We start from the raw sequence: 19,001 nt of genomic DNA, 5'->3' as shown, positions 1-19,001 counted from the left end.
AGGTGGCATCCAGCGGTCACATAATTGCCGAGCCGGAGGCATATTTAGAATTTCAGCCGCACTTAAGCAGCGCTGCTGATTAGAGCCACCTGATTGGCTCTTCGGCACCATGTGACTACACAGCGTGCACGCGGATTGCCTTCAGCAGCCGTGCACTACACACTACAGTTAAGCAGACGTGCACTACACACTACACTTAAGCAGCACGGGGTTAGGTTTAGGGTTACAGTTTAGGGTTAGGCTTAAGGGTTAGATTTAGGGTTAGGTGTAGGGTTAGTTTGAGGTTTAGGGTTAGGTTAAGGGTTAGTTTCAGGGTTGGGGTTTAGGGTTAGGTTTCGCTAACCCTAACCCTAAACCTAACCCCGTGTTACTTAAGTGTAGTGTGTAGTGCATGTCTGCTTAACTGTAGTGTGTAGTGCACGGCTACTGAAGGCAATGCGCGTGCACGCTGTGTAGTCACGTGGTGCCGAAGAGCCAATCAGGTGGCTCTAATCAGCAGCGCTGCTTAACCTAAGCAGTTCGTGCTAATATGCACGCCGGACAGGTAAGCAGCCCCCCCCCCCCCCCCCACGGTGCAGGCTCCCGGCTCGCCGTTCAGGTGACCGCTGGGGGTCAGGTGATGATCGCCGGGCGGAATCTCCGGCATTACATAGCACTAATTGAGCGCTATGTAATGTGTAAAGGAGAAGGCAGAAAGGGTTAAAAACCCTTTCAGCCTTCTCCTCGGGGTCCTTGATGAGGACCAGTGCAGGAGTGTATCTGCACCCGATGTGTCTGATGATTGGGCGCAGATGCACTCCTGCACTGCAGTGTCTGGCCTGTCCCGACATCGGAGAGGTGGAGGAAAATGATGATGTCGGGGCAGGCCCGACATTGGATTGGAAAGGGTTAAGCTGGTTCAGGCAGAATTTAAAGTTAAATATAGGATAATATGAAACTTTGGTATTTGAGCTCCTTTTTCAGTGATCTGCTAACCTTCTAGCACTGAATTCATACCCGTAAACATGCTATACTTCTAGCGTCATGGAAAAAGGTGTCTCCTTCAGCAGTTATCATAAAGCATGTCAATTATATTTTGCATATGGTTTTATCCTATAATTATTGTGTGCGTTTCGGTTAGTCATCAGTTTTGCAATAATTTAATAATTGATATTATTTAACCGTAGGCTGCTGTACTCGTTCATATAAACAAGGACGGATGGGTGCTGGTGACACCTGCTGGAAATGACATAGATCAAGAGACTCTGACCAGAATGATGCAGGTAAGATTCCTTATGGTTAATACATTGTACATATTCTACGGGTTTATGCAGTATTCTGGTATCTACACATTCATCTCACATTTTGGTTATTTTATGTTGTCCATGCTTAGGGTCTACACTGAAGTACTCATTGAAAAGCACCACCCTAACATGAAATTATACATGACATAGTTCCAATGACAATCAGTAGGCTGAGCATGTATGGGCCCTTCTACATGGGCCAACAGCCGCCGTTTAAAAAGCTTTAATATTGTTATATATCCTTTAATATTGTAAATAGAAGACATTAAACCGGACAGTCCGCTATTGATTTATAATGTTCATTTTATGTGTCTTGAAGGAGAACCTGTCAAGGGGTACAATCAGTGAGGCTGACTGAATAACTCTGTAGTCATGGCCTTGCTGATGATTCCTTTTTTTTTCCATGCTAAATTCTCTTTACCCAGATAGGCTCTTTTTAGGTGGGGCTCCTGGTGATGTCAATGTGTCAAGTAGGCAGTCATTCTCAGTGGGTGGTGTTGGACTGTCAATGAAGTCCAGTGTCATTCCTTAAAAGTGAGCCATAGAGACAATCAACTTGACACATTGATATCACCAGAAGTCACACCTAATAAGCTAGGGTGAAGGGAAGTGAGTGTGAAAAAAAGGAAATAGAGCCCCAACTGCAGAATTATGTGACAGGTCCTCTTCAAAGGGTTCACTGAGAATAGTGACTGCAATACCAACTTGAGTCACTGCCAAGTGTATGAAGCTAACATCTCCCGAGCAACGGAAACCCACTGATCAATTTTTGAAGACCTATCCTCAGAATAAGTCATCAATAGTTAAAAAGTGAATAACTTCATTAAGTTTTTTTAGTGCAAGCATCCATAACCGGTGAGTGATGCCATACTTTTATTTGGTACAGGTTGCCAGTCGGGAATTGCGGATACCAATTTCAAATGTCCATGTCAGTGAACTCAGTACATCAGTTACATCAGATGCTTCAAGAATGCCTTCTTCTGCATCAATAGTCTACATAATGGCCGTACAGGTAAGCATGTGTTATATGGGCAGAAAATAGTATTAATTAGCATACTAATACAAGAAATAAAACAGACTGGTTTTAATATATTATAATACTGGTTTATTGAAAATGTATGGGTGCGGGGACAATTGTATCATATTTTTACCCTGTGCAGTTACATGGGCAAGGAAAGCCCATCACCACCAGTATAAAAAGTGCAGTTCATGCTCTGACCTCTAGACTGCATGTAAGAGACTGCTATTGGGGTTGTCCCATAGTTCTATCAGGGCTACCCCTTAGCATCCTGACATCATAGGAAGGGTCCCCCATTGCTGAGTTTGTAAAATCAAGAAGTAATTCACATTCCAAGAGAATAGAATTTCTAACGTACTGTATGTATGTACATAAGGCTTAAGCCGCTTTTACACGGGACTATTATCATGCAAATTGCTCGTTACATTGAGCAGTTTATATAATAATTGTACAGCGCAAGACGGATCATCGTTGGGCTGCCGTTGCACCGTTCGGTTTAAACAGGCAGTTGCTCATCTATGAATGACTGCCTGTTTACTGTGAATGGAGGCGGGCGGGCACAGGAGCTATCATCGCTGGGACAGTTGTTTCGCGCTTTGGCGCCTGAGATTTGTCCCATGTAAAAGGGGCTTCAGGACAGGAAAGAAGAGGAATTAGTCACTGCAGTATACAGACTTCTACAGTGGTGTTGGCAGCAATCCTTGTAGAGGACAATACCTGTGTAATATGAAATGCCTTGGGGTATACGTATTACAGAACAATGCCACACTGATCCTTAACAAGTAGCTGTTTTGTGTTAAAACTCTATTCCCCATGTAGTAAAATAACTAAGCAGCATATACTTACCTCTTTATTCCCAACTGTGGCCTGTGTCACTGCTCCAGGTCTCCCCTCTGATGTCACGTTTACAGGCTGCCTCAGCCTGTTTATGGGATGTCACAGGCTGCTGCAGCCAATGACAGAGTTCAGAGATTAATTGCTGAGCTCAGTCATTGGCTGCAGCAGCCAGTGGCATTCCGTAAACAGGTGGGACTAACAGCCGGGCAGGGAGCGGCGGGGCAGAGCGGGGAGGAACGGAGGTGAGATCTCTCTCTCCCTCTCTCCCCCCCGCTCCCCCCGCTCCCCCTGCTCACTGCCGCAACTCACCTGTCACCCGCGCCAGCAGCCGAACCTCTTCTCTCGAGCGGGCAGGTACTCGCTAAGGATAATGATCGCTCGAGCAATTGCCCTTAGCGAGTATGCTTGCTCATCTCTAGTAAGGGTCCTTTCCGTTTGCTTTTTTTAGGTGGAATAGAAGTACTCTAGTCTACCTGTTTTTTCCATTAAAAAGGGTAAGCAGATGGAATGGAAGTGAACTGAGCACAAATGAAGCTCAGAAAATCCCATTGAATTCAACGGGAAGTGGAATGGAACCATTTTGTTTCCCATTTTTGCTGCTGCTCTAAGGGTGACTACCCACTAGCGTTTGCGAATTTGCGAGTTTTTTTTCCCGGTGTCTAGGGGCTTTCTAATGTTAAAAACGCATCGTGGCAAAATTGCAATTTACCGCGAAATCGCGGAATAGCAGAACAGAAAACAAAGACGCTGAAGTGAACTCAGAGCCCTAACTTTCTGTATGCTTGACAATTGCTTTATGATTGCTTTTGGTAGGAAGCGTGCCAGATACTTCTCCAGCGTCTCCAACCAATCTTCACTCTGGATCCTGAAGCCTCTTGGACACAATATGTAAGTTTTATAAACACTCTATTACTATGTACCATAATATACAGTATAATGATATGGACAGAGAATGTCACAGCCTGCCTGTCATACATCTCTGCCCTAATCTCCAGATGCCTGTTCGTAAAACAATCTCTGGTCCCTGTAAGACCTTAAGGCCCTTTTACATGGAACAATTATCATTCAAACACACGAAAATGAACCATAACTGTTCAGTGTAAAAGCAGCCGATGATCGATGATTGATAAATCATTTGCTCTTCATTCATCATTCATTTCATGCAGACATAAAAATCATCGTTTAGTCGTTCTCATTCAGTCATACAGTGAATGAGAACGACTGAACAATTATCCCATTTGGATGAGGCAACAATGTATCTGTCTGTATAAACAGTCTGCATGAATGAACTCTGACATTGTTCTCTTCTCCTTTCTTATCTCATCCGTGCATTATTGTCTCCTGTGCACCCCTCATATGCCAGAACTTACCACCCCAAACTGTCTTCCATCTAATCTTTCAAACATAATCTGAAAACCCAGCTCTTCAGAAAATCTTACAGTCTGCAATAACTCTGTCTCCACCGGTCAATTATAACTAGCATCAGCTTTCACCCACTGTCTATTCCCCTTTCCTTTGTAAGCTGTAAGCCTTCTCTCCTTCTGTACAGTCTCTCACTCTCTTAGCTCATATTGTCTATTGTATTTGCTCATTTTTATACAACCCCCATCCTCGTTTATATCTTGTGTTCATATGGTATGTAATTGGAGCTATAAAATAATTGATAATTAGAGATGAGCGAGCACACTCGGATAAGTCAGTTACTCGAGCAAGCCTCGCTCTTCTCGAGTAACTGCATTCTTGTCCGAGCGTGCTCAGGGGGACTGCAGGGGGTAGTGGGGGGGAGAGGGAGAGAGAGAGATCTCTCTCCCCCCTCCGCTACCCCCCGCTCACCCCCGCCGCCCCCCGAGCACACTCGGACAAGAATGCAGTTACTCGAGAACATTGAGGCTCGCTCAAGTAACTGACTTATCCGAGCATGCTCGCTCATCTCTATTGATAATATGTTTTGTATGCTGTATTTACTGCCTTAGTAAAACCGTACCATCCACCTTCCATTTGTTTTACTTAGATACAAGAAGCTTTCCGGCTAAGAATCTGTCTATCAGCGGCTGGTCATTACAGGTAAAACTCTTCCATGCAGACTCTTTCAGTGTTGGTAGTACATAGCTGATAAGGGCCTTTTACATGGGCCTATGATCGGGCACTTGCGTTTGTCCAAACATTTGTTCACTCAATCATTATGCCGTGTGCAAATGCAGTGGATCAGCCAACAAAACAGTTTCCACAGGAGGAGCAGTTGCTCAGCTGTCAAAGGACACTCTGACACTTGCTCTAACAGCGGGGACCACAGAAATCTGCGCTCCCTGCAGTTTAACTGTTTACATACTGCAGTCAATGCAACCGCAGCACCCATTGGATCCTTCTGTCACCCATCAGATTACTACATTGTGATTACAGGGACTTGATGGGTTGCTGTGGCACCCAGATATAGTGCCCTATGAGGCTCAGCATCTGGCTGAGTTTCATAGGCTTTATAATACACTGCTATATGGAAGTATAGCAGTGTATTATAAGAAAGTGGTGAAATTAAAGTCCCATAGTGGAATAAAAGTTAAAAAAAAAAAGTTAAAAAATAGTAAAAAGAAAAGCAAAAAGTCAAAACTCCACCTTTGTACTCTTAAGGCTTATTCAGATGAGTGTATATCAGTCAGGTTTTCACACCCAGCCGATATACGCTGCCCCTCTATGCAAGGGGAGGAGGCGGGACGGAATGGGAGCTAGTGCACTGAGCTACAGCGCCCTCTCCGCCCTCTCTTCCACCCTCACCACTGTTTGCAATGGGAGGGGGTGGGACGGGGGGACTTACGTTCACCCCCATCCCGTCCCTCCCATTGTAAACAGTGACAGGGGGTGGGAGCTCAATGCACTAGCTCCAGTCCCATCTCCTCCCCTTGCAGAGAGGGGCAGCGTATATCGGCTGGGCTTGAAAACCTAGCCAATATATACGCCCGTCTGAATAACCCCTTAGTTTGTAGAAAAAAAAACACTACAAAAAGTTAGTACATGACTTAACCTGCACAGTGAAAATTGTGAAATAAGAAATACAAAAACATGGAGAATATAGCTAATTTTGCCCATTCACCTTACAAAAGAACGAAATAGAAAATATTCAAAAAGTCCTACGGATCAAAGAATGGTACCATCAAAAAGTACAACTCAATCCGCCAAAAAAACCCTTTACACAGCAACATTACCGTAAAGAGAAAAATATTAGTGGTTTATGAATGCAGCGGTAGAAAAAACATTTTCTTTAAAGAAAACGGTAGAAAAAAAGCTATATCAATTGGGTATGGACATAATTGTACTGGCCTGCAGAGTAAGGCCCAGTGCACACAGGCGTATTTGCATTGCGGAATCCAGAGCGGGCGTCCGCCTCCGGAAAATACTGCCTATAGACATGCTATAGAAAATCATATTTCCATGTCCACAAGCGAAAGTCAGTTGCGATTTTCCGCTCAGGGAGGAAAAATCGCAGCATGTTCTATTTCGGCGCGGATTCCATACGGACGGTTCTTATTAAGGTCAAAGTAAGACGTCTGATCCGCTATCACCGCGGACGGGCCGTGGAATCCACGTCAGCGCCTAGTGACGGCACGTCATCATCTGTACTGCACATGTGCAGCCATGCGCTGGCCGGCATATCCGCATTACAGATAAAGAACACTGCGGAGAGGTCCGCAGGCGTCACTGGCCAGGCACTGGGTCGGATCCCACATGCGGAATCCAACCCGGCGGTGTGCATTCAGCCTTAATTGAACACATTATGTATACAGCTCAGTGTAAGCCGTAAACAAAAGAAATCACATCAGAATTGCAGATTTTGTTTATCAACCCTCTAAAAAAGTGGAATAAAAAAAATTTATGAAAATGTTATATGTTCCCACAAATGGGGTAAATGAAGATTGGAGTTCCTCCCACAAAAAACAAGCCCTCATAGCAATCTGTGGATGGGAAAATATACATGTAATGGCTCTTGCAATGCAGAGACACAAAAGCAAATATTAAAAAAAAAGTGTTTTTTAGTTTACAAAAATAGAAAAACATAAAACTATGAATTTAGTATCATCAGAATCGTGCTTCACTATCTTTGTGTATAGTTCTTCTTTCGAGACTCCACAAGTGTTTCTTGGACCCTCCCTCTCATGCTCTTCCATAGTGGATGTCTATTTGACGGAGTGTTTATCAGTTGTAACACCTATTAAACTTGTGGGGACCTTGGGTGTGGTGACCTACCTATCTGGTCGGGTCACCCACGCCAAGTAAGCCCCCCCTCCATTATCTCTCTTCACCTACGCATCCTTATTCTGAGGCGCTGTCCTGATTGTTTTGCGCATTATGCAAGTAGTAATCTAATGTATTTTATTACTATGTAACAGAGTATAACTAGGCACCTGGCTGCGTATTGCAAAACATATAAAGTTCCTCCTGGACAGACTGGTTGATCAAGATAATAATATATGAGTTCCCCGGGACTACAATGGCCCCAAGGCTTCAATACAAACCTATTATTCCTTAACACACGAGCACCAGAAGAACAGGTGTGAGCACCACAAAATATACCAGGCAAAAATCACACTAAAGGGCAAGCTCAGACCGAAGGATAGGGTAAGACAGTGGTAGTGAGCGGGTAAGCATCGGTAAAGTCAGAAGCCACATAAAACTGATTGTTGGAAGTGTTATTAGAAATAATTGGCTCCAAATTCAACCTAAAATGGGGTTATTATGAGCTGAAGCTTTGGAGGTAATTATTTCAGAACCTAGACCTACCGAAGGGTCTTCTAGTTCTCTTGTAGGCACGTGTGACCCTGCTATTGTAAGAGGACCACAATACAAAGCAGACAAGCAATATCAGCTCAAAGGAATGTGAAAGACTGAACAGTAAGGCCGGCTACACACGAACCAGTTGGATTCCGCATACGGGAGCCCCCAGCGGAATCCGTCTCTAACCTCAGCCGGTGGCCCCACATGCCTTCTCTTTCAGTATTGTAGATGACCGCCAATGCTCACCGACAGTCATGTGCAGTACAGATGTTTTTTTAAATGTTTGTTTTTCCTACCCTGTCACTAGGCGATGACGCGGGTACCCGCGGCCGGCCCATCTGCAATGTCAATTGCAGATAGGCCGCCAGTCAGATGGCTTCCATTGACTTCAAAGAAAGCCATCCATGCAGATTCCACACAAAAATAGCTGTGTTTTTAAGTCCACACGCGGAAATCGCTATCCGCGCATCTGAGTGGACATGCAAATGTTCTATTTTTTCAATAGGCACAGAATACCGTGTGTCGTCCGTGTGGGTGACTATTGTGGATTCCGCAATTGAAGTCTAGTCGCGTAAAGCCAGCCTTAATGAATGAGAATCGTGCAGTCTAAACAGGCTGCCTTAGCGCAAACGAGCTGGTGATGACATCACCAGGTCAGGTCGTTCACTTGGGCAAATGATAATCGTGAAATTCTTGTTCTGCACAAAAAGGGCTGGAAGACACAAAACTATTGTGACATCATCAGAATGATAAACAGCCAATGACTAAAGGCAAACTGGGACTACAGTAACTGCATTAGGGTATGCGCACACAGGCGATGTAAAACTTGTGCCCGAGATTCTCAGGCGCAACTGACATTGGACAGAACTCAGGCATCCCAACTATGTACTGTCTGAACACCGCACATTGACATGTGCCATTCTTGTCTGAAAATCGGACAAGAATAGGACATGCTGTGAATTTTTTTTTTACTCTGACTAGTCGTCCGAATAAAATAAAGTCTGTATGCATGCTACCTTTTAAATGAATGGGTACTATTTCCGTCCGATTTTCTACTAAATTAGTAGTAGTGTACTGCATTGGAGGTTCCTTGAGGCCACTAGAGAAAATATTTCTAATAGCTTACCCAAGATCTATGCAGGACATGTGCACAGCCCTTGTGATTGCGTAAACTTTGATATGTTCCGTATGTGTACTGATAACAACAAAGGTTAGATGTGGAACAAAATCCTTGTGGCAAGTGATTAACTCCAAAGTCAGGTTTGAATTAAGTTGTCTTTTACTGAACTTTTAGCACTCATTGTGTCCGAGCTTTGGCCTATCATAGAATCCACTGGTAATCAGATGGGCCAGACCAAAACATTACAGGGAATGTTAGCATTCAAGAAGGTCGTGTAATTAAAGTCGTAAGGCTGCAGATTATCTAAAAAGTCAGTACCATTTGTTGCACCAAGTTTTAAACTTATCATTAGAGATGAGCGAGTATACTCGCAAAGGCACATTACTCCAGCGAGTAGTGCCTTAGCCGAGTATCTCCCCGCTCGTCTCTAAGGATTTGGGGGCCGTCGCCAGTGACAGGTGAGTTGCGGCGGGGAGCAGCGGGGAGAGAGGGAGAGAGAGATCTCCCCTCCATTCCTCCTGGCTCTCCCCCGCCGGCCCCCGAATCTTTAGAGACGAGCGGGGAGATACTTGGCTAAGGCACTACTCGCTCGAGTAAAGTGCCTTAGCGAGTATACTCGCTCATCTCTACTTATCATCTATACACATGATGGGGCATAAGTGTCCGATTGGTAGCAGTCCGACTGCTGGGAACCCTACCGATCATGAGAACGTTGGCCTCATGCCCCCCTTCTATGAATAGAGCAGTGGTTGAGCATGCTAGCTGCAGATCCAATCATCTCTATGGGACTGCCAGAAATAGCCAAAAACTGTTCTTGGCTAAACTTGTATTTATTTTCATTCAACATACCGTAATCTTTGTAAAAATATAATGAACCACTTAATGAAGGTAGTTATTTTTTAAATACCGTTTAGTTAATTGGTATTGTCTTTTACTATAGGATTCCTGATCCAATCTCTGACTGGCGGCAAGAAATGCATATAGAAACGCCTGATTTCATCTTTGGAGCAGCATGCACTGAAGTAGAGTTAGACTGTCGGACAGGAGACCACAAGGTACCATAGAAAACAGGCAGAACTTTTTTACTTTGACTTAAACTCTATTTAACTGAATGGGGCTTAGCTGCAATTCCACACACCGCCTATGCACAAGAAATCAGATGTTTTTCTAATGTTATACATGTAAACCAGCCACTTATTTCTAGCAAATGTTTTCTAAATGCCAGAGAAAAACAGCAAAGAAACTGTTATGTCCATGTCATATGCTAGTACTCCTTGTCTGGATCGGACGTAAATTAATGTCCCAAATGGATGGATATACACACAATATACTTACACAGAGAACACAAACTCAATATAATGAAACCAAAATGTAGGAAGAAAGGGAATCTGATGCTAAAGTTGAGACACAAGGAATTCTTGCCTAAAAGTGGAGTTGTCGCCCTGATGAGGGCAGCCCCACATTAGAAATCTGGGGTGAACCTGACTCTCCCTAGGTGGAAGCAGGAAACAGTGCCAAAGTATAGATGACACAATAATATATGAATAACCATTAAGATTCAGAGCTGCAAGGTATTAAACAGCCTCACAGGTGTAAGTGAATGTGCAGTAAACTTAGCTAGACTGGAGATTCAGGTCAGACAGGGAACCACAGACTGGACCAGGACAGCTTCAGACAGAAGCCCACAGAACAGACCAGGAACACTTACCAGACTTGACCAAATATATTAACCGGTGCCAGAGGCATAACTTGAAGCTTCTGGGCGTCAGTGTAAATCTGTAACGGGGTCCCCAACTATAATGCTTTATTCATAGTACTGGGCTCCCTATATGAAAAAGAGAAGCCTTATGGGCCCCTAAGGCTCGTGGGCCCAGGTGCAACCACTTCCCCTATAGTTATGCCACTGACCAGTGCTTTTTCATAGGAGGAACCAAAATAAATGAGCATTGAGTAATGCTGATTGACAGGCTAGGCTGTCCCACCTTTCAGCCAACCAACCTGCCTACAGATTGTACAAGCAAATGGTCTGTCAATGCCCAGCACTGAGATGAAAATATAAATGCACCGGCAAAATGACAACAAGGGTCGCGACTGGTGCAGTGATGTCACCCCTATCCTCTGCCAGCACTGAAACACCCTGACGGAAACTGAGTCTCCTCACCCACCTCCTAGGTGTCTCCTCACATACCTTCTAGGTTCTCTCCTTAAGATGAGAGGATACCCCTCCATAAACTTTATAAAATAGGGAGAACAGCTTGAGTCTTTACTGGTTTTGATGGAATATTAAACAAGTCAGGAAATATTATGAAGGAAACCTATAGAAAGATCTGCTCCCAGTTTGTCTGGTCTCTCACAGGCATATTGTCATTGCACATCATGTGCGGAATTTTCACACGTGCAACACGCAATGCCAATAGCCCATTAATTTCTATTGGGCCATTCACACCTGCGTTTTTTTCACCCACTTATTACTTGTGTGAAAAAAAAATGTGGCATGACATATCTTGGTGTGTATTATGCATGCCTTCACGCAGCTACTTAAAGCCCATTTACACGCAACGATTTTCACTCAACATTCGTTCAAACGACTGCAAATGGGCGATAATTGTTGCATTTAAACGCTGCCATCGTTCACTCTTCATCTGGTGAACTTAAAATCCATCATTCAGCCGCAGAGAGATAAAGTATCTCTCAAGAGACCGCATGCTGTGTTCTCCCTGGGAGTCGGGAGATTACATTGTATTCTGCTGGCAGCCCCAATGAGAACAATGCAACTGAGTGCAGAGCCCAGGCCACATGGGGGCTATGCAAACAACTCCTGGAGGACCTTTTACATGCAAATGAACATAATAAAGTGTTAATGGAAATTAGTGTCCATTAACACTTTATGTAAAATGATTGCAAAAACTTTCAATCTTTCAATCGTTTACAAGATTATCTTTGCGTGTTAATGGGCCTTTACCGCCGCGTGAGCCCGGCCTCACCAATAGATATCATTCACATGCACGGTAAATAGAGATAACGTAGAATTAGTTTCAGTTTAAACATGATTTCCCAATTCTACAAGGCAACATTGACATCTAGATTGACAGCGTAACCCTACATGAAAGCAAACGTAAAACATTCAAACGCTGCTACCTTCTTGACTAAAGCCCCTTTAACTACATGGCATGATTATTGTGCAAGTTGCTTGTTAGATTGAGCGGTTTGCACAGTAATTGTGCAGTGTGAACACATGCAGTGAAAGACCGATTAGCGATAAATCGCTGATTGGATCTTTCATGCAGACCTAAAAATCATCGTTGGTCCACCACTGCATCGTTCAGTTTAAACAGGCAGTCATTCGTCCATGAACAAAAAGAATTTAAAGCAGCGCTCCCAGAATATTGTATGTGAGTATATTTCAATTTATGGAAACACAATAAGATGTGACTTACCTGGTGTGGATTCCAAAAGACAAGCTGCCACACCGCTAGTCCTAGTTCACCTTCAGTTTGTTGTGACACTGGTCTGCTCCGCCACCTAATCCATATGGGTATTCGTACAAACTGGGAAAATGTGAAGGGGAAGCCCAGGGTACTCTTGTACCTTGGTCATAAATACAGGAAAGTCAAGTTGTAAAAAAACAGTGCTCCAGGCAGGTATGTAAGTGTGTTTGTGGGGCGGGCGCGGGGGGGGGGGGGGCAGCAAAGGCACTTACCTGAGTGAGGAGTTTGCAAGCAACAGCCAGCCTTCTCAGGTATCCATGTTCATTAACAAAGTGTGATTGTTTTCAATAAGAGAAACCAAGTGATCCTGTAGATATAATACCTTTTTAATGGTTAACAAAAATGCATGATGTTATTGCGAGCTTTCAGACCTCTCAGGGTCCTTCCTCAGGCATAATAAAACAGATCTGGATGGAGCATATATAATTACAAATTTACACACATTGTTTTACACTAACGAAGTATCACAGTTGTCCAAATGGGTTGGGAGAGCAGGAACAACTTCAATTCATTCCATAAACGAAAAGTAAACAGTATAGGAAAGTGTGAGATGCAACATATTTCGCGGGAGCTTATGGACAAATTTGCCTCCTTTATCAAGCACAAATCAGGGGAAGACCAAACATTTTGCTTAAGTGCAGAAAAACTTATAGTGAACAGACCAGAAATGGGTATGTGCCCATGGCCTTCAGAAGTGAGTGCACACATGCCGCAAACCGGAAGGGGTATGGAATAAACTGGAGATGTTCCTTTTTTTTTCCAACCCATTTGGACAACTGTGTGATACTTCTTCAGTGAACATGGATGCCTGAGGAGGCTCACTTGTGCTTGCAAACTCTTCACTCAGGTAAGTGCCTTTCTTGCTTTTTGTGATCACTAGAGATGAGCGAACACCAAAATGTTCGGAGTGTTCGTTATTCGTAACGAACTTCCCGTGATGCTCGAGGGTTCGTTTCGAACAACGAACCCCATTGAAGTCAATGGGCGACCAGAACATTTTTGTATTTCGCCGATGCTCGCTAAGGTTTTCATGTGTGAAAATCTGGGCAATTCAGGAAAGTGATGGGAATGACACAGTGACGGATAGGGCAGGCGAGGGGCTACATGTTGGGCTGCATCCTAAGTTCACAGGTCCCACTATTAAGCCACAATAGCGGCAAGAGTGGGCCCCCCCCCCCTCCCAACAACTTTTACTTCTGAAAAGCCCTCATTAGCATGGCATACCTTTGCTAAGCACCACACTACCTCCAACAAAGCACAATCACTGCCTGCATGACACTCCACTGACACTTCTCCTGAGTTACATGCTGCCCAACCGCACCCCCTCCCCCCCACAGCGCACACCAAAGTGTCCCTGCGCAGCCTTCAGCTGCCCTCATGCCACACCACGCTCATGTCTATTTAGAATTGCGTCTGCCATGACGAGGGACCTCAGGCATACACTGCAGAGGTTGGCACGGCTAGGCAGCGACCCTCTTTAAAAGTGGCGGAGCGATAGCCCACAATGCTGTACAGAAGCAATGAGAAATAGAATCCTGTGCCACCGCCATCAGGAGCTGCACACGTGGGCATAGCAATGGGGAACCTATGTGCCACACACTATTCATTCTGTCAAGGTGTCTGCATGCCCCAGTCAGACCGGGCTTTTTAATTCATAGACACAGGCAGGTACAACTCCCTATTGTGAAGTCCCTGTCGACCCACAGCATGGGTGGCTCCCTGGAACCCACCGGCGGTACACAGAAATATCCCATTGCATTGCCCAACACAGCTGAGGTAGTAATGTCGTGCTTAATGCAGGTGGGCTTCGGCCCACACTGCATGCCCCAGTCAGACTGGGGTTCTTTACAAGTGGACACATGTAGGTTTAACTCCCTGTGGACCCACTGCCTGGGTGGGTGCCAGGAAGCCACCGGCGGTACATAGAAATATCCCATTGCATTGCCCAACACAGCTGAGGTAGTAATGTCGTGCGTAATACAGGTGGGCTTCGGCCCACACTGCATGCCCCAGTCAGACGGGTTCTTTAGAAGTGTACAGATGTATTAAAAACTCAGTGTGCACCTACAGCATGGGTGGCTCCCTGGAACCCACCGGCGGTACACAAAAATATCCCATTGCATTGCCCAACACAGCTGAGGTAGTAATGTCGTGCGTAATACAGGTGGGCTTCGGCCCACACTGCATGCCCCAGTCAGACTGGGGTTCTTTACAAGTGGACACATGTAGGTTTAACTCCCTGTGGACCCACTGCCTGGGTGGGTGCCAGGAAGCCACCGGCGGTACATAGAAATATCCCATTGCATTGCCCAACACAGCTGAGGTAACGTCAGCTGTAATGCAGGTGGCCTAAAAATTAATTTGATTACACTGTAGGCGAGGGCCCACAAAAATTGCTGTATCAACAGTACTAATGTACATCCCAAAAATTGGCCATGGCCAGCCAAGAGGGCAGGTGAAACCCATTAATCGCTTTGGTTAATGTGGCTTAAGTGGTAACTAGGCCTGGAGGCAGCCCAGTGTAACGAAAAATTGGTTCAAGTTAAAGTTCCAACGCTTTTAAGCTAATTGAAACTTATAAAAATTGTTCTGAAAACATTATTTGAGTGAGCCTTGTGGCCCTAAGAAAAATTGCCCGTTCAGCGTGATTACGTGAGGTTTCAGGAGGAGGAGCAGCAGGAGGAGGAGGAGGAATATTAGACACAGATTGATGAAGCACAAATGTCCCCGTTTTGGATGGTGAGAGAGAACGTAGCTTCCATCCGCGGGTGCAGCCTACGTATTGCTTACGTATCGCTGCTGTCCGCTGGTGGAGAACAGAAGTCTGGCGAAATCCAGCCTTTGTTCATCTTGATGAGTGTTAGCCTGTCGGCACTGTCGGTTGACAAGCGGCTACGCTTATCGGTGATGATTCCCCCAGCCGCACTAAACACCCTCTCCGACAACACGCTAGCCGCAGGACAAGCAAGCACCTCAAGGGCATACAGGGCTAGTTCAGGCCACGTGTCCAGCTTCGACACCCAGTAGTTGTAGGGGGCAGAGGCGTCACCAAGGATGGTCGTGCGATCCGCTACGTACTCCCTCACCATCCTTTTGCAGTGCTCCCGCCGACTCAGCCGTGACTGGGGAGCGGTGACACAGTCTTGGTGGGGAGCCATAAAGCTGGCCAGGCCCTTAAAGACTGTTGCACTGCCTGGGATGTACATGCTGCTCGATCTACGCACATCCCCTGCAACATGGCCCTCGGAACTGCGCCTTCTGCCACTAGCGCTGTCGGCTGGGAATTTTACCATCAGCTTGTCCGCAAGGGTCCTGTGGTATAGCAACACTCTCGAACCCCTTTCCTCTTCGGGAATCAGAGTGGGCAGGTTCTCCTTATACCGTGGATCGAGCAGTGTGTACACCCAGTAATCCGTAGTGGCCAGAATGCGTGCAACGCGAGGGTCACGAGAAAGGCATCCTAACATGAAGTCAGCCATGTGTGCCAGGGTACCTGTACGCAACACATGGCTGTCTTCACTAGGAAGATCACTTTCAGGATCCTCCTCCTCCTCCTCCTCCTCAGGCCATACACGCTGAAAGGATGACAGGCAATCAGCCGGTGTACCGTCAGCAGCGGGCCAAGCTGTCTCTTCCCCCTCCTCCTCATCCTCCTCCTCCTCCTGTACGCGCTGTGAAATAGACAGGAGGGTGCCCTGACTATCCAGCGGCATACTGTCTTCCCCCGCCCCCGTTTCCGAGCGCAAAGCAGCTGCCTTTATGGTTTGCAGGGAATTTCTCAAGATGCATAGCAGAGGAATGGTGACGCTAATGATTGTAGCATCGCCGCTCACCACCTGGGTAGACTCCTCAAAATTACCAAGGACATGGCAGATGTCTGCCAACCAGGCCCACTCTTCTGAAAGGAATTGAGGAGGCTGACTCCCACTGCGCCGCCCATGTTGGAGTTGGTATTCGACTATAGCTCTACGCTGTTCATAGAGCCTGGCCAACATGTGGAGCGTAGAGTTCCACCGTGTGGGCACGTCGCACAGCAGTCGGTGCACTGGCAGCTTAAAGTGATGTTGCAGGGTGCGCAGGGTGGCAGCGTCCGTGTGGGACTTGCGGAAATGTGCGCAGAGCCGGCGCGCCTTTACGAGCAGGTCTGACAAGCGTGGGTAGCTTTTCAGAAACCGCTGAACCACCAAATTAAAGACGTGGGCCAGGCATGGCACGTGCGTGAGGCTGCCGAGCTGCAGAGCCGCCACCAGGTTACGGCCGTTGTCACACACGACCATGCCCGGTTGGAGGCTCAGCGGCGCAAGCCAGCGGTCGGTCTGCTGTGTCAGACCCTGCAGCAGTTCGTGGGCCGTGTGCCTCTTATCGCCTAAGCTGAGTAGTTTCAGCACGGCCTGCTGACGCTTGCCCACCGCTGTGCTGCCACACCGCGCGACACCGACTGCTGGCGACATGCTGCTGCTAACACATCTTGATTGTGAGACAGAGGAGGAGGAGGAGGAGGAGGAGGGTGCTTTAGTGGAGGAAGCATACACCTCCGCAGATACCACCACCGAGCTGGGGCCCGCAATTCTGGGGGTGGGTAGGACGTGAGCGGTCCCAGGCTCTGACTCTGTCCCAGCCTCCACTAAATTCACCCAATGTGCCGTCAGGGAGATGTAGTGGCCCTGCCCGCCTGTGCTTGTCCACGTGTCCGTAGTTAAGTGGACCGTGGCAGTAACCGCGTTGGTGAGGGCGCGCACAATGTTGCGGGAGACGTGGTCGTGCAGGGCTGGGACGGCACATCGGGAAAAGTAGTGGCGACTGGGAACTGAGTAGCGCGGGGCCGCCGCCTCCATGATACTTTTGAAGGACTCCGTTTCCACAACCCTATACGGCAGCATCTCAAGGCTGATGAATTTTGCGATGCGGACGGTTAACGTTTGAGCGTGCGGGTGCGTGGCGGCGTACTTGCGCTTGCGCTCGAACACTTGCGCAAGCGACGGCTGAACGGTGCGCTGAACTACACTGCTGGATGGGGCCGAGGACAGCGGAGATGAGGGTGTGGGTGCAGGCCATGAGGCGGTAGTGCCTGTGTCCTGAGAGGGGGGTTGCATCTCAGTGGCAGGTTGGGGCACAGGGGGAGAGGCAGGGGTGCAAACCGGAGGCGGTGAACGGCCTTCGTCCCACCTTGTGGGGTGCTTGGCCATCATATGTCTGCGCATGGTGGTGGTGGTGAGGCTGTTGGTGTTGGCTCCCCGGCTGAGCTTTGCGCAACAAAGGTTGCACACCACTGTTCGTCGGTCGTCAGGCGTCTCTGTGAAAAACTGCCAGACCTTAGAGCACCTCGGCCTCTGCAGGGTGGCATGGCGCGGGGGGGCGCTTTGGGAAACACTTGGTGGATTATTCGGTCTGGCCCTGCCTCTACCCCTGGCCCTGGCCACCGCACTGCCTCTTGCAACCTGCCCTGCTGATGCCCTTGACTCCCCCTCTGAAGACCTGTCCTCCTGAGTAAGCGTTGCACACCAGGTGGGGTCAGTCACCTCATCGTCCTGCTGCTCTTCCTCCGAATCCTCTGTGCGCTGCTCCCTGGGACTTACTGCCCTTACTACTACCTCACTGCAAGACAACTGTGTCTGATCGTCATCGTCCTCCTCACCCACAGAAAGTTGTTGAGACAGTTGGCGGAAGTCCCCAGCCTCTTCCCCCGGACCCCGGGAACTTTCGAATGGTTGGGCATCAGTGACGATAAACTCCTCTGGTGGGAGAGGAACCGCTGCTGCCCAATCTAAGCAGGGGCCCGAGAACAGTTCCTGGGAGTGTTCCCGCTCCTGAGCAGGTGTCATTGTAGTGGAGTGAGGAGGCTGGGAGGAAGGAGGAGCAGCAGACAGAGGATTCGGATTGGCAGCAGTGGACGGCGCAGAACTGCGGGTAGACGATAGGTTGCTCGAAGCACTTTCTGCCATCCAGGACAGGACCTGCTCACACTGCTCATTTTCTAATAACCGTCTCCCGCGTGGACCCATTAATTGGGCGATGAATGTGGGGACGCCAGAAACGTGCCTCTCTCCTAATCGCGCAGCAGACAGCTGCGACACACCTGGATCAGGAGCTTGGCCTGTGCCCACACCCTCACTTGGCCCTCCGCGTCCTCGGCCACGTCCACGTCCACGTCCTCTAGGCTTACCCCTACCCCTCAGCATGCTGTATTACCAGTGATTAGATTTCCCAGGCAGGAAATAAATTGGCGCAAGACTGCAGGCCAAATATAATTTTTGCCCTTTTTGGAAAACGAAAGGCCCCACTGCCTCTAGTGAATGAATTATCTAAGTTTAATAACTGCGCTGTGTCCCTGCTTATGTGTCACAGAACGTGAGGGTAGCAGAGTTATTAACTGTGGCAGAGCAGGTATTTTTTTTCCCAATTAAGGAAAGCAAATGGCGAAGCCAGCAGTAAACCGTAGCTGGCTGCGTATGATTTAGCAATGTTTTTCACGCAGCTCACACGTCTCCACA

The 19,001-nt window shown here is 47.2% G+C and overlaps 1 protein-coding gene across 1 annotated transcript in view; it reads left to right on the top strand.

Moving 5' to 3' along the window:
* LOC136576287 (aldehyde oxidase-like) overlaps nt 1–19,001 on the top strand; it is a 155,128-nt gene that overhangs the window by 91,232 nt on the left and 44,895 nt on the right. Inside the window, exons 20-24 of the mRNA XM_066575463.1 lie at nt 1,167–1,262; nt 2,170–2,295; nt 3,952–4,026; nt 5,150–5,202; nt 9,963–10,077. Coding sequence (XP_066431560.1) covers nt 1,167–1,262; nt 2,170–2,295; nt 3,952–4,026; nt 5,150–5,202; nt 9,963–10,077 — 465 coding nt within the window. The remainder of the gene's footprint in view (nt 1–1,166; nt 1,263–2,169; nt 2,296–3,951; nt 4,027–5,149; nt 5,203–9,962; nt 10,078–19,001) is intronic.

Source organism: Eleutherodactylus coqui, chromosome 8 (genome assembly GCF_035609145.1).
Source record: "Eleutherodactylus coqui strain aEleCoq1 chromosome 8, aEleCoq1.hap1, whole genome shotgun sequence".
Classification (NCBI taxonomy): domain Eukaryota; kingdom Metazoa; phylum Chordata; class Amphibia; order Anura; family Eleutherodactylidae; genus Eleutherodactylus; species Eleutherodactylus coqui.
The sequence above is the reverse complement of the archived record's forward strand: the minus strand, read 5'-3'. Positions and strand labels throughout refer to the sequence as shown.